This window comes from Chiloscyllium plagiosum, chromosome 6, assembly GCF_004010195.1.
Source record: "Chiloscyllium plagiosum isolate BGI_BamShark_2017 chromosome 6, ASM401019v2, whole genome shotgun sequence".
NCBI classification, from domain to species: Eukaryota; Metazoa; Chordata; class Chondrichthyes; order Orectolobiformes; family Hemiscylliidae; genus Chiloscyllium; species Chiloscyllium plagiosum.
The window spans coordinates 30,539,357-30,555,018 of NC_057715.1; the positions used below are offsets into that span (position 1 = coordinate 30,539,357).

The following is a 15,662-nucleotide window of genomic DNA, read 5'->3' on the forward strand; positions in this document are numbered from 1 at the left end:
TTCCACCTATCCACTCCACCCTCTCCTCCCTGACCTATCACCTTCATCCCCTCCCCCACTCACCTATTGTACTCTATGCTACTTTCTCCCCACCCTCCTCTAGCTTATCTCTCCACGCTTCAGGCTCTCTGCCTTTATTCCTGATGAAGGGCTTTTGCCCGAAACGTCGATTTCACTGCTCCTTGGATGCTGCCTGAACTGCTGTGCTGTTCCAGCACCACTAATCCAAAATCTGGTTTCCAGCATCTGCAGTCATTGTTTTTACCTGGTTTCAGTAGATGTGAGCTTGGTGCAGTGATTATTCGTTGACTGTTAATCTCTTGTTGCTCAAAAGACAAGCAGTCCCTGTTTGTTCTCAATTTGTTGTTTCTTTGCTGTTGTCGAATAAAAGTTCCAGCTGTCTAAAGGCATTCCAGAGTGTGAGGCTCCTATATTAATGAGAAAATGTTATGCAATGCTGGGCATTAGGCAAAGAGTAGCCCTTGCCATTTTCTTAGATCTGGCTCTACCAAGTTGTGCGAAGGCGATTTAACCCTTGGAGCTGTGGTTACTGTGATAGCTGATCATGGCAGGTGATGAAGTAGAATAGCAATACATTTAAAAATGTGAACTTATATTTGCGATGGAGTGTTACCTGTGCCACTTATGTGTATTCTCCTAGTATGTGCACTATGAAGGGCAGCTTTTTCTGGTAATGCTTGACCTAGAACATGACTTGTCCATATATGGTGCCCATACTCGGAATCCCAGCAGTGGTGAGTAATTAGTGAGTGAGTGTGAGGACAGATCAGTTTATGTGGATTGGAGGCATAAGTGCCTGGATCAAGGATGTCTCAGAGAGGGTGCAGAATGTTCTCAAGGGAGAGAGGGGCCAGCAAGAGGTCATTGTCCACATTGGAACCAACGACATAGGAAGGGAAAAGGTTGAGATTCTAAAGGGTGATTACAGAGAGTTAGGTAGGAATTTAAAAAGGAGGTCCTCGAGAGTAGTAATATCTGGAATACTCCTGGTGCTATGAACTAGTGAGGGCAGGAATAGGAGGACAGAGCAGATGAATGCAAGGCTGAGGAGCTGGTGTATGGGAGAAGGATACCCTTTTTTTTTTTGGATCATTGGAAACTCTTTTGGGGTAGAAGTGACATGTACAAGAAGGACAAACTACACCTAAATTGGAAGGGGACTAATATACCGGCAGGGAAATTTGCTAGAGCTGCTCGGGAGGATTTAAACTAGTAAGGTGGGGGGAATGCAGGGAGATAGTGAGGAAAGACATCAATCTGAGACTGGTACAGTTGAGAACAGAAGCAAGTCAAACAGGGCAGGCAGGGATAAGATAGGACTAATGAATTAAACTGCATTTATTTCAATGCAAGGGGGCTAACAGGGAAGGCAGATGAATGCAGGGCATGCTTAGGAACATGGGACTGGGATATCATAGCAATTACAGAAACATGGCTCTGGGATGGGCAGGACTGGCAGCTTAATATTCCAGGATACAAATGCTACAGAAAGGATAGAAAGGGAGGCAAGAGAGGAAGAGGGGTGGGGTGGCATTTTTGATAAGGGATAGCATTACAACTGTGCTGAGGCAGGATATTCCTGGAAATACATCCAGGGAAGTCATTTGGGTAGAACTGAGAAATAAGAATGGGATGATCACCTTATTGGAATCGTATTATAGACCCCCTAGTAATCAGAGGGAAATTGAGAAACAAACATGTAAGGAGATCTCCGCTATCTGTAAGAAAAATAGGGTGGTTATGGTAGAGGATTTTAACTTTCCAAACATTAGACTGGGACTGCCTTACTGTTAAGGATTTAGCTGGAGAGGAATTTAAGTGTGTACAAGAAAACTTTCTGATTCAGTATGTGGATGTACCTACTAGAGAGGGTGCAAACTTTACCTACTCTTGGGAAATAAGGCAGGGCAGGTGACTGAGGTGTCAGTCGGAGAGCACTATGGGCCAGCGACCATAATTCTATTAGATTTAAAATAGTGATGGAAAACGATAGACCGGATCTAAAAGTTGAAGTTCTAAATTGGAGAAAAGCCAATTTTGACGGTACTAGGCAAGAACATTCGTAAGCTGATTTGGGGCAGATGTTCGCAGGTAAAGGGAAAATGGGAAGCCTTCAGGAATGAAAATCCAGAGAAAGTATATTCCTGTTAGGCTGGTAGGTATAGGGAATGCTGGATGACTAAAGAAATTGAGGGTTTGGTTAAGAAAAAGAAGGAAGCATATGAAAAGATAGGTCAAGTGAACCCTTGGAAGAGTATAAAGGCAATAGGAGTATACTAAAGAGAGAAATCAGGAGGGCAAAAAGGGACATGAGATAGCTTTGGCAAATAGAATTAAGGAGAATCCAAACGGTTTTTACAAATACATTAAGGACGAAAGGGTAACTAGGGAGAGAATAGGGCCCATCAAAGATCTGCAAGGCGGCCTTTGTGTGAAGCTGCAGAAAATGGGGGAGATACTAAGCGAGTATTTTGCATCAGTACTTACTGTAGAAAAGGATATGGAAGATATAGAATGTAGGGAAATAGATGGTGACATCTAGCAAAATTTCCATATTACAGAGGAGGAAGTGCTGGATGTCTTGAAGCGCATATAGGTGGATAAATCCCCAGGACGTGATCAGGTGTACCCTAGAACTCTGTGGGAAGCTAGAGAAGTGATTGCTGGGCTTTCTGCTGAGATATATGTATCATCGATAGTCACAGGTGAGGTGCTGGAAGACTGGAGGTTGGCTAACGTGGTGCCACTGTTTAAGAAGGGTGGTAAGGACAAGCCAGGGAACATTATATAGACCAGTGAGCCTGACGTTGGTGGTGGGCAAGTTGTTGGAGAGAATCTGAGGGACAGGATGTACATGGATTTGGAAAGGCAAGGACTGATTAAGGATAGTCAACATGGTTTTGTGCGAGGGAAATCATGTCTCACAAACTTGATTGAGTTTTTTTGAGGAAGTAACAAAGTGGCTTGATGAGGGCAGAGCGGTAGATGTGATCTATATTGACTTCAGTAAGGCGTTCGACAAGGTTCCCCATGGGAGACTGATTAACAAGGTTAGATCTCACGGAATGCAGGGAGAACTAGCCATTTGGATACAGAACTGGCTCAAAGGTAGAAGACAGGTGGTGGAGGGTTGTTTTTCAGACTGGAGGCCTGTGACCAGTGGAATGCTAGAAGGATCGGTGCTGGGTCCACTACTTTTTGTAATTTACATATATGATTTGGATGCGAGCATAAGAGGTACAGTTAGTAAGTTTTCAGAGGACACCAAAATTGGAGGTGTAGTGGACAGTGAAGAAGGTTACCTCAGATTAAAACAGGATCTTGATTGGATCGGCCAATGGGCTGATAAGTGGCAGATGGAGTTTAATTCCGATAAATGCGAGGTGCTGCATTTTGGGAAAGCAAATCTTAGCAGGACTTTTAATGGTAAGGTCCTAGGGAGTGTTGCTGAACAAAGAGACCTTGGAGTGCAGGTTCATAGCTCCTTGAAAGTGGAGTCGCAGGTAGATGGGATAGTGAAGAAGGCGTTTGGTATGCTTTCCTTTATTGGTCAGAATACTGAGTACAGGAGTTGGGAGGTCATGTTGCAGCTGTACAGGAACTTGGTTAGGCCACTGTTGGAATATTGTGTGCAATATCTGGTCTCCTTCCTATCGGAAAGATGTTGTGAAACCTGAAAGGGTTCAGAAAAGATTTACAAGGATGTTGCCAGGGTTGGAGGATTTGAGCTATAGGGAGACGCTGAACAGGCTAGGGCTGTTTTCCCTGGAGCGTCGGAGGTTGAGGAGTGACCTTTTCGAGGTTTACAAAATTGAGGGGCATGGATAGGATAAATAGTCTTTTCCCTGGGGTCGGAGAGTCCAGAAATAGAAGGCATAAGTTTAGGGCAAGGGGAAAGATATAAAGGAGACCTAAGGGGCAACTGTTTCACACAGCGAGTGGTACATGTATGGAATGAGCTGCCAGAAGAAGTGGTGGAGGCTGGTACAATTGCAACATTTAAGAGGCATTTGGATGGGTATATGAATAGGAAGGGTTTGGAGGGATATGGGCCGGGTGCTGGCAGGTGGGACTAGATTGGGTTGGGATATCTGGTCGGCATGGAAGGGTTGGACTGAAGGGTCCGTTTCCATGCTCTCCGTCTCTATGACTCTATTCTGAGGGTGACCAGGAAAAATTGCAGGAAGATGTTAACAACTTGCAGATTAAGTATTTAAATATTAAGTGGAGTTTTGACATGGGATAAATTTTGGCAAGAAGAATAGAATTTGCTTTAAAAATAAGAATCTAAATGGTGCAGAAGAACTGAGGAATTTGGGACTTCTAATATGAAAATCACTAAAAGTAGTGACAGGTTATCAAAGCCATAAGGAAGCAAACAGAGCACTTGGGTTTATGTTCATTTGAATTTAAAAGCAAAGACATTATACTACACGTTTGTTTAAACTTAGTTAAACCATAACTGAAGTGCTGCTTAGAATTCTAGTCACCTGTATAAACAATGGACGCACTGAAGGTGAAGTAAAGATGTGCAAGAATGATATATAAATCACCCTTGATTTCTTCTAGCAAATGATAATGAACAAGCTGTGTTTCATAATTTGGTAAATGTGAGGGTGAAGTAAAAGAGGCCTTTAAAATTGTGAAGATTTTCTGAGCAGACAGTCAGTCTGTTCCCTCTTGACAGGAAGAGCAACACTGGAGGCCATCATTATAAGGTTATCATTAAAAATTCAATTAAAGAATTTGGCCGAAGCATCTTAATCCATTGAGCAGCGTGCAGGCGAAGCATGCTACCACAGCAGATTGTTGAGGTGAGTACAATAGATACATTCAGAGAGAAGCTAGATACGATGGAAATATAAAGGAATTATGCTGTTGGGGTTAGTTGAAGAAAGAGAGGAGATTGCTGAAGTGGAGAATAAATGTTGGTATTGTATGGTTAGATTGAATGGTCTGTTTGTGTGCTGTCAATCCTCTGTAACTTCTAAAAGTGGTTTTATCACAAAGAACTCAGTATTTTACATCTGTCAATTCGTCATGAATTGCAAATGGTTGTTATTTATATACTTATACCCATTAAGCAAAAATTGTTGTGTAAATGTCTTCTGCCTATGTTAAGAAGAGCCTAATTAATCATTTTCTTAGCTCCAAATTATTGCAGGTGAACCCAGGAGTGTAAATACTCGAGGCCAAAATGAGGGAAGGGATTAGAGTAGAAAGGAGCACAAGATTTGTGATAAAGAAACAGCAGTAATACTGTAACTGTGCAGTAGCTGATTGTCACATCAAATATGTCATAAATAGAGTTTCAATTATAACTTTAATTACATGGAAGATTATATTTCCAAATAATTCAGCTTGCATTTCTATATGTGTGTTGTTAGGTTAGAATTAATTGAGTTTTTTGCATCAGCTTTGACTCACTGAATGATACACTGTTGACTCTAAAATCAGAAGACTGTGTTCACTTCACATTCCTTTGCAAATCACCTTGAGTTTGCAATTCAGTGCATTATTGAGTGAGTACTGCCTGTCAGAGATACAGTCATTCAGCTGGTGTGTTAAATTGAGATTCAATCTGTTCTTTTAAATGGGCATAAAAGATTCCAGGGTATAATTATATGAACCATGGCATTCTCCTCTGTGAATTGAATTTATTGTCACGTGGTACTGTGAAAAGCTTTGTCTTGTGAGCAATACAGGCAGATCACTTATTTATTTTTCTATGCTAGTTAACTAATAGCTAAACAGCAGCAAAAACAAAAACACAGATACTGGTGAATGTTAAGCGTTTGTGAGCCCATTCAGTATTCTAACAACAGTAGAGTAGAAACTGTTACGAAACCTGTCCTGGCCAATATCTATTTCTTGGTCAGCATCTGGTCATGTTTGCTGGTTGTGTGGACCTTGCTGCAGGTTAATCCATGTCTCCCTATATTACAATTATAGTTGCAGGTGCTCAGTTTCTGTTCTAAGTCTCTTTTTAGGAATAGAAATTATTTTGTGTCAAAGGCAGGGAGGGGGCAAGTCAGAGCAACTGTAATTTTTTTTTGTAAGTTTTAAAGTAGCATTGGTAAATGATCTTCTTCAGGTAATATATGGCTGAGATATCTCCAAGTAGAGAGTTAAACTTAAATTCAGATTTTTCAAATTTAAGCTTACCTTGTTGTACGTACAGGAGTAGATTTGGTACAGTTGGAAATAAGATTGGAGATTATTACCTTAAAGGAGAAGGAGGTGACAAAATAAGGGTATTTCAGAGTACTAGAGGTAAAAGGCCCTTAGACCCATTGTTTTTGCCCAGCGCATACTCCGTCATCTAACTGTTACAATTCCATTTTTGAGATCTTGGCCCACAGCCTTGTATGTCTTGGTATTAAAAGTGTACATCTAAATATTTCTTAAATGTTATGAGGGCTTCTGCTTTTAACACTTCCAGACTGAGAGTTCCAGATTCCCACCACCTATGAGTGAATTACTTTTCCTCATATCTCTAAACCTCCTTACCTTAAATCTGTGCCACCTAATCATTGATCCCTCCACCAAGGGAATAAGTTCCATTCTGTCTACCTTGTCTATGCCCTTCATAATTTTAAACATCTCAATCATGTCCCCACTCAGTCTCCTCTGCTTCAAGGAAAACTACCCTACTCCAGCCAATATCGTCATAACTTAAACTCTCCAGCCTAGGCATCCTCTCCAGTGCAAACACGTCCCTCCTTAAAATGGATTCCAGAGCTGCATACTATAGTCTATCTGTGGCATAACCAACTTTTTATGCCATTCTAGCATACTTCCCTGCTCTGAAATTCTCTGCATCGGCTAATAAAGACAGGGATCCCATATGCCTCTTAACTCCTTTATCTACATGTCCCTTTACCTTTAAGGGACCAGTGGACATTAACATCAAGGTCCCTTTGATCCTCAGTGATTCCCAGTGTCCTACCATTCATATTTCCTTGCTTTGTTTGTCCTACCTAAGTGCCTCGCCTCACACTTTTATCTTGAGTGAATTCCTTTTACCACTGATCAGCCCATTATATCCACCTGTAATCTAGGTCTAACCTCATCATTATATTCCAATCATCAATGTTTGTCTCAGCTGCAAGCTCAGTAATTAATTGTTCTGTGTATGTATACCACAAACAGCAAGGACCCCAACACTGTTCCTTGCAAAATGGACATGGACACATGAACACTCCTCGACCATCTTCCTCTGCCTCCTGCCACTCAGTCCTTTCTGGATACAATTAGCCAAATTTCCTTGGATCCCATGGACTCCTACCTTTGCTATCAATTTCCCATGAGGGATCTTATCAACAGCCTTCTGAAGTCCAAATAGACTACGTCAAAAGCATTGCCCTCATCTAAACACCTAGTTATAGAGTCAGACTTTCAGAACAGAAACAGACCATTCGGTCCACTTTATCCATGCCAAAGATATCCTAACCCAATCTAGTCTCATTTGCTAGCACTTGGCCCATATTCCTCTAAACACTCCCTATTCATATACCCATCCAGATAAATGCTGTAATTGCTGTAATTGTACCAGCCTCCTCCACTTCTTCTGGCAGCTCATTCCACTCATGCACACCCTGTGCATGAAAACGTTGTTCCCGAGGTTCCTTTTATACCTTTTCCCTCTCATCCTGAACCTATGCCCTCTAGTTCTGTCTCTCTGTCTCTCTTCTCTCCCCCCCACCTCACCCCACCCCACCCCATCCCAGTCACATCTTGGAAAAATCCAATCAAGTTAGGGGTTAAAATGACCTCCTTATGAAAACCACAGTGATTGTTCTTGATTAATCCTTGCATCTGCAAGTACTGATTAATTCTGTCCCTCAAATTTGCTTCCAAATGTTTCTCCACCAGAGTTTTAGTTGTCCCACCTATTATATCCATTATGCTATAAACATAATTATGTGAACTTTATCTTAACTGCTGAAGTCCACATTTGGTGACTATTGTTGCAGGGTTTACAGCCTTAAGCAGATTAGCTTAAATTTTATTTGAGACAATGAATTTGCAATATCAACAAAATGCGAAGTGAAGGTGCTCTGTGAGCTTTGTGGAAAGAACTTAACAGGAAAAAATGTTGTTCACAATTGGATAGTAAATGGTAACACTCATTTTAAGAAATGTGTTTTAAAAAGTTGCACTGTTCTGCCCAAATATATCACTTTCACAATTTTTCCACACTGTTATACAATTTAAGTTGTTCAATTCCATTTAATCACTTTTTTTTGAAAAAAATGATTTTCTTTGAAACAGGACGTTGCCAGGGTTGGAGGCTTTGAGCTATAGGGAGAGGTTGAACAGGCTGGGGCTATTTTCCCTGGAGCATCGTAGGCTGAGGGGTGACCTTTATAGAGGTTTATAAAATCATGAGGGGCATGGATAGAATAAATAGACAAGGTCTTTTCCTTGGGGTGGGGAAGTCTAGAACAAGAGGACATAGGTTTAAGGTGAGAGGGGAAAAATATAAAATAAACCTAAGGGGCAAATTTTTCATGCAGGAAGTGGTGCCAGAGGAAGTGTGGAGGCCAATACAATTGCAACGTATAAAGGCATCTGGATGGGTATATGAATAGGAAGGGTTTGGAGAGATATGGGCCAAATTCTGGCAGGTGGGACTAAGTTGGTTTGGGATATCTGGTCAGTGTGGACAAGATGAACAGAAGGGTCTGTTTCTGTGCTGTACATCTCTATGATTCTAAACAAGTATTAAATATTGCAACTGTTGTTTTGTTAATACCTTTGGGGAAGATTTTCCTGAGTCATTATATCCTGGTGACATCGTAAACAAGTGGAAAATTGCCTCAATTACTTTTTTCTGTTAAATGAAAACAGAATTTATTAGAATGTCTGTATGATTTTATTAGAAATAAGAACTGGTGAAAATGTTGTCACTATGTTTGCAACATTGCAAACATAATCTCCATTTCCCAACATTATTACAAAAAAATTGTACATTCTTCAAATAATTTCTCTTTTAAAACTACATCTGAAGTTTAAGGTGATATTTTACTGGATATCGTATAAGTAAGATACAATGTGGAGATATGGTGGTGCAGAAATGTTAGTAACATATATTTAAACTTTTTCTGATTATAATTCAAAATTGCATGCTTTCACATAAAGCATTGTGTCACCTTACAAATATAGGAGGAAGACTTTCCACCAAGAGATGACTTCAATGATGCTGACCAACTGAGAGTAGGCAATGATGGCATCTTCATGTTAGCATTTTTCAGTAAGTCTACATCAATTTCTTGTGGTTTGGATTTTATTCAATTAAAACATTAGAATAATGTCATTTATTCAGCAGCTTGAACCCTCGAGAACACACATAAATTGTAATAATGATTTCTCGTTCTAAGTTTTGCATTACATATGAATAGATTTAGTAGGTGAAAGGATTTCATAGAACTCTGCAATAAAGTAAATGAACACTGGTTTATAGTTTAGAATAATACAGCACTGTTCGTAGGCTTTGCTTATCATGTTTGCTTATAGCATAGAGATTTTTATTCTCTCATGGGGTGTAGACATCGCTGGCTAGTGAGCTGCAATCTTGAACTGCTACCATCTGTCTACTGTAGGCAGATCCATAATGCCATTGGGCAGTGTTTCCAAGATTTTGGCCCATCAACAATGAAAGAACAGCAATGTATTTCCAAGTCTTGATGATGAGTGGCTTAGAAGGGAACTTGCAGGTGGTGGTGTTCCCAAGAATCTGCTGCCTTTGTCCTTCTAGATGGAAGTGATTGTGGGTTTGGAAGGTGCTATCCAAGGACCTAACACTATCATTGAATGATGGGTTGGCATGGTTTGTGACAAAGTTAAGCGGTGTAGGATTTCTATCAGTTTTCTATCATTATCACTGATAATGGATTGAATCGCTCCTTTTTAATACCTTTTCCTTCAATGTACATTTTGGGATTTGTGTTTATAACATTGTACGGTTTGACTTTCTAAAGTAAAGAGCTTGATTTGGCCATCAATAACATCTGAATGACTGGCTTTTTCTTCTTTTGCTTTTTGCTTTTTGCTTTTAATTAACCATCTCTATTTAAATAGCTTTGTTAAATAAATGCACTAATTTTAGAATTATTACATCTAAATCTTTTGTTCTTTTTGAATATTTCCATTGAGCATAAAACATGGTTACATTTTGGACACGACAATTTTTCTGTCCAACTTAAACAATAAACCTCTCCTCATGTCGATTACTGTGATTCTGGAACAACTAATATTGCATTATCGTCAATAGAAAAAGTTAATTCTGTTTGTTTGAAGAAATATTTGTTTGGTAATCTATTATAAATTTATTTTTTCTTTGTCTTGTTTAAAGTGTTTCTTAGCCCTTGAATACTGTACATCATAGAACTTTGTTGACTCCAAGTTCTCCACTACTGTGAACTTTCCTGAATCTGCATTGGCCAAACCTTAAAGAATTTGATGAAGTCCCCTTCATTTTTTTTTCCTCGAGTCAAGTCTCAAAGCAGGTCATCTCTTCTGATATCTCTAAATTTTATAAAATTTCTAAATTTAGAAATCAGATCCATTGTTTCTCCTGATTGCTTCTGATAAAGGTGTGTTAACCTTTATAACACACCCAAAGCTGAGCACAGTACACCAAATGCACTGCACAAGGCCTAGTACACATTCAAGTTAACCCTCACTCGTATAATTATGTACCCTTAGTTTAAATCTCCTGTGAAATTGGTAATTTTAACAGTCTGTACATCAACCACTCCTCAGCATGCAGTTGTGGTTTGCAAACTAGAATCTGTGGCTCATAGATGAAGGAATGACAGCAAAGCAAGCATTGGCACAGTAATGTTCAAAGATGGCAATGGTATGGATGAGGGACTGAGGTAGAATGGAAATGGACCATGATGCACTAACGCAAATAAAATGAGTTTTGTTTAATCTTCTGACTCTACACTTGTCTGAGCTAAATTCCATGTGACATTTGTCTGTTCCACTTAGTTAACTTGTTAATCCTTTATTGCAAATTGGTTACCTGCCCAGTTTATTGTCATGTGCAAACTGGGCCTTTTGATAGTAACTTATATTTGTAAAGCACCTTTCATGTAAAGAAATATATGGGTATCTTATACAAGGTGTAATGCGATTCACAACCAACTCAGGAAAAGAAATATCAGGAGTGCAGATTCAAATTTTGAGGCGGACTTTACAGCTGGAGACAGCAGAAGTGGAGACATTTTAAAAGGTTGTCGCAGAGAAGAGGATTAAATCAGAAGGAGGAACACAGAGAGGACTGTCTAAGGAACAGTATTTGGAGGGAAAGTACGTCTAAAGACTACAGAAATTGGGTTTTGCAATGCAGTTGAATCTATAGACGAGGTAAACATTTTAAACTGAAATGTGTTGCCAAAGTTGGTTAGCCAAGACAGACGATGGATTTCTAGCATGGGTAGGTTGTTCTGAGATACTGTGAAGAATGTGCCTCAGAAGCATGAGAAGTGAACTGATATGGAACATGTAAAATTTGGAGAGGACTTGTGGACTGGTGCCAACAGGCTGTTTTCCTCATTTTGAGAGTCTAGAATTAGAAGCATAGTTCCCCAGGATTTGGAAGGTAGTGTTGTAGTGGTAATGTCACTGAAACTGTAATCCAGAAACCCAAGCTGGAGATATTGGTTCAAATCCTATCATGGCAGGTGATGAAATTCAAATTCAACAAAAACTTCTGGAATAAAAAGCTATTCAGTTGATGACTATAGAATGTTTGTGATCTGTATTCCAGATGGAACTTGAGTATATTCAAGGCTGAGAGCGACAGATTTTTGGACCCTGAAAATATTGAAAAAATATTGGAGACAAGGTTCAAGATTAGTCACATGTCTATATATCTATAGGCTTGACGAGTATAAGAGCTAGAGTCAAATATAGGACAACAGATATCCTTCCCTCATTAGAATCAGTTTTAGAAATTGACTCTGATATATAAGGGTTTAAACATGCAAATTTGGACTGTCAAATTTTGCAGTTACATTCCATCCCCTTTGGTAACGTAACTTGAAGCACTTAGTATTCATGGCCTATTCATGCCATCTTGTGGAATTTTGTGGAATTGCTGTGATGGTCTTGGAATGCATATAACCCAGCAAATACTTGAAATGCTGTTTTCTGAGGAATATTCCATTAAGTACAACTTGTACAATTGTTCTTTTTTATTCTCAATTCAGATAGTCTTCAAACATTGTAGGAGCTTGGTTAAATTTGATATTGTGTTGGGTGTTATTTACAGAGGAACCTTGATTATCTGAAGGCCAGAGGCAGGGAGTATTTTGTTTGGTTAACGATGCAAGATAACATAGTTAGCCACGCATCGGGACCTTGCAATCTTGTTCAGATCACCCGAAATTCGGTTATCGAATGTTGGATAATTGAGGTTCCTCTGTATTAGGCACACTCTTACTCTAAGCTTCAGCTGTTCTGCTGGCTAGTGATACACGATCCCCTATCCTATCTGTATAAAGCTGAAGAAACTGCATAGCTGGGACAATAATTTCTTCAACGTTTTTAGAAAGGTCTCTGATTTGAGCATTACAATTTCTTGACTAATATGACTATGCCTAACGAGATTTGTTTTTAAGGAGTTGGGGAGGGTGGAATCCTTAAGTGAGGCTTTTAGCTTTGCATTTGAAAAGACAGCATTGTTCTGTGATGTTAATAAGCAAGGGGGAATTCTTTCATGCGATCAGAACACCTGCACACCTGGTAGCTGACACATGTTTGCCCATTTCAGAGGATAGCTCTCTCACACTGGCACCTAAAGAGGCTGCATAAAATGACTGGACCCAGTATTGATTGTGTTGCAAACAGGCCAAACTCTATCCAGACATCTATCTGTTTCTGCTTCAGATAGGTGTATTATGCTTGAAATCTGAATGGACTCCCTTTTCATTAGACAAGAAAGCTTCTGTACCCATTCATTTCTTCATCTGAATCAGGATATTATCAAAGTCCTTCCAAGGACAAAAGAAAGATATTTAAGGAACCACTCAGTTTACTGTGGTGATTCACTAGCTTGACCTCTGTTTCACAAATGTATGTTGCTGCGGAATCTTCACATAAGATCAAAGTTCAGATCATGAAATTACAACGTAGGAGTAAGTCATTGACCCATTGTACCCATAATAGAATCTCAATTGATGCCAGTTTGCTTATTTTTCTTTACCTATCCTCTCATTGTCTCATATTTTTAGATAGCTAGCCATTTCAGATGATTCCATTGCAGTTTCAATATCGCAGTCCTCCAACAAAGCTGTTTTCTAATAGTTTTCGGGAGAGGCTGAATAGTCTGGGGCTGTTTTCCCTGGAGTGTCGGAGGCTGACTTGTGTACTTATACAGGTTTATAAAATCATAAATAGACAAGGTCTTTTCCCCCCAAGGTGGGACAGGTTTAGGGGGGGAGGGGGGGGAATAAAAAAAGGCCTAAGGGGCAACTTTTTCATACACAGGGTGGTGCGTGTGTGGAATGAGCTGTCAAAGGAAGTGGTGGAGGCTGATACAATTACAGCATTTAAAAGGCATTTAGATGGGTGTATGAATTGTAAGGATTTAGAGGGATATGAGCTAAGTGCTAGCAAATGGGACTAGATTATGTTAGGATATCTGGTCCACATGGACGAGTTGGACCGAAGGGCTGTTTTGGTGCTGTACATTTCTGTGACTTTGACTGTACAACCTACTATTGAATAAAAAGATTATGCCCTCTATTCTTTCTTTTGGTACGAATCATTAGTTAATACCTCTGTATTAATTTTGACAGATTCCTCCAAAATTTTGACTGTGATTGATGTATTGAGTATTTAACTTTAAACATCTTTCTGATATGCATATCATGCTGCATTATTCGAAGCACATTGACCTCATATACTGTATTAGGAATACCCTTTATCTCCTGTTTTGTTCAGGCTATCGAGAAGTAAAGCCCCATTTTTCTGTATGGTTCAGGCCATTTGAACCTCTACACTATCTCCTTCATTTTCTGTGTGTCTCCTTTCTTGTTTCCTTTTTCTTTCACCCTTCACTTAAATACTTTTCCATAATTTCACTTTTGGTATGAAATTTCTCATGTTTTTTTTAAAAATTAGGTCTCTGACATTGCCTCCCCACCCATCACTTGCCCCTACCTACTTATTGCCCTACGCTGGGGCCATTCTGCAGTCCCTGTTTGGGTTTCTTACATGTCTGTTACAATTGTACTGCCTGGTGAAAGTCTAGAATGTGTCTGGAATACATACTCACCACTGCTTCACAGTCACTTCTCTTTCACACGCTTCTCTGCCTGCCCCATGTTCTTTCACACTTTTTCTACCTTCATAATTTGTTTCCCTACCCATTCTTGTTCTTTAGTTTTTAATTTGTTCACACTGTTCCTTCTTGTTTTCACCTCTTTGATCGCTGCATTGTAAACTTTTGAGGCAAACCAAGTGGGGGAAGATACCATTTATATGTATGCATCTCACTCAAATGTTTGAGAGTTGCTATCAATTTCTTTTCAAATTCCTATTACCACCATGATAAATCAACCATTTCTGAAGACAGATCTTTCTAGAAAGGAATGCTTCTCATTGTTATTACTATGTGATTGTCTGTGGGTTATTTAAAAGTTATATTTCTGTGGTTGAATGATATTGGGGCAAAACTAATGCACGCTTTTCATGCAACAGGTTTCGCAAAATGCTTTTCAGCCAATGAATTTGAATTCCTGTTGTAATTTAGCAAACTCAGAGCCAGTTTGAACACAGCAAGGTCGCACTAAAGCTACTTGATAATTATCAGATACCTTTTTGTGATGATGATAAAGGACTGCTATGTTTTTTTTAATGGCATAATGCCATGGGATCTTTTATGTCCACTTGGAAGGTCCTAGCTTTAACATCTCATCCAAAAGACAGCACCTCTGACAATTAAAAACTCTCAACCCTGTACTGGATTGTCAGTTTTGATATTTGTACCCAAGACCTGTGATACTTCAATTTAGAAACCTGTGCCTCAGAGGTGAGAGTGCTCGCAATCTAGCGATGTCTGATCCAAATAGGAATTAAATTCAGCCTGTGGCAAGGAATTGAACATCTGTTATACAGTTTGTTACAGGGAAGGGGCGTCAAAAGGTTTATGTTGAAGGAAAGATGTGATCATATGCAATGAGTGGGAGAATTTATTAATACAATAGCTACCTTATCGTAAAGGTATACAGGCTGTGAAGTAACAGCAGCAGATTTTAATAAAGGTCTATTCCTTCCATTTCTTGAACAAAGTAACAGATAAAATGTCAAATGGCAAGCAGGAAAGGTAATATGGACCATTTAACTGAGAAATGTGTTCATAGTAGACAATAGACAATAGGTGCAGGAGTAGGCCATTCAGCCCTTCGAGCCTGCACCGCCATTCAACATGATCATGGCTGATCATTCCTAATCAGTATCCTGTTCCTGCCTTATCTCCATAACCCTTGATTCCACTATCTTTGAGAGCTCTATCCAACTCTTTCTTAAATGAATCCAGAGACTGGGCCTCCACTGCCCTCTGGGGCAGAGCATTCCACACAGCCACTACTCTCTGGGTGAAGAAGTTTCTCCTCATCTCTGTCCTA

General features: G+C 39.6%; 1 protein-coding gene across 2 annotated transcripts in view; it reads left to right on the forward strand.

The window, feature by feature from the left end:
* Nucleotides 1-15,662, forward strand: part of ndfip2 (Nedd4 family interacting protein 2) — a 67,694-nt gene that overhangs the window by 18,322 nt on the left and 33,710 nt on the right. For both annotated transcript variants that reach the window (XM_043691436.1, XM_043691437.1), the window contains one exon: nt 9,190-9,277. In XM_043691436.1, the coding sequence (XP_043547371.1) occupies nt 9,190-9,277 (88 nt within the window). The remainder of the gene's footprint in view (nt 1-9,189; nt 9,278-15,662) is intronic.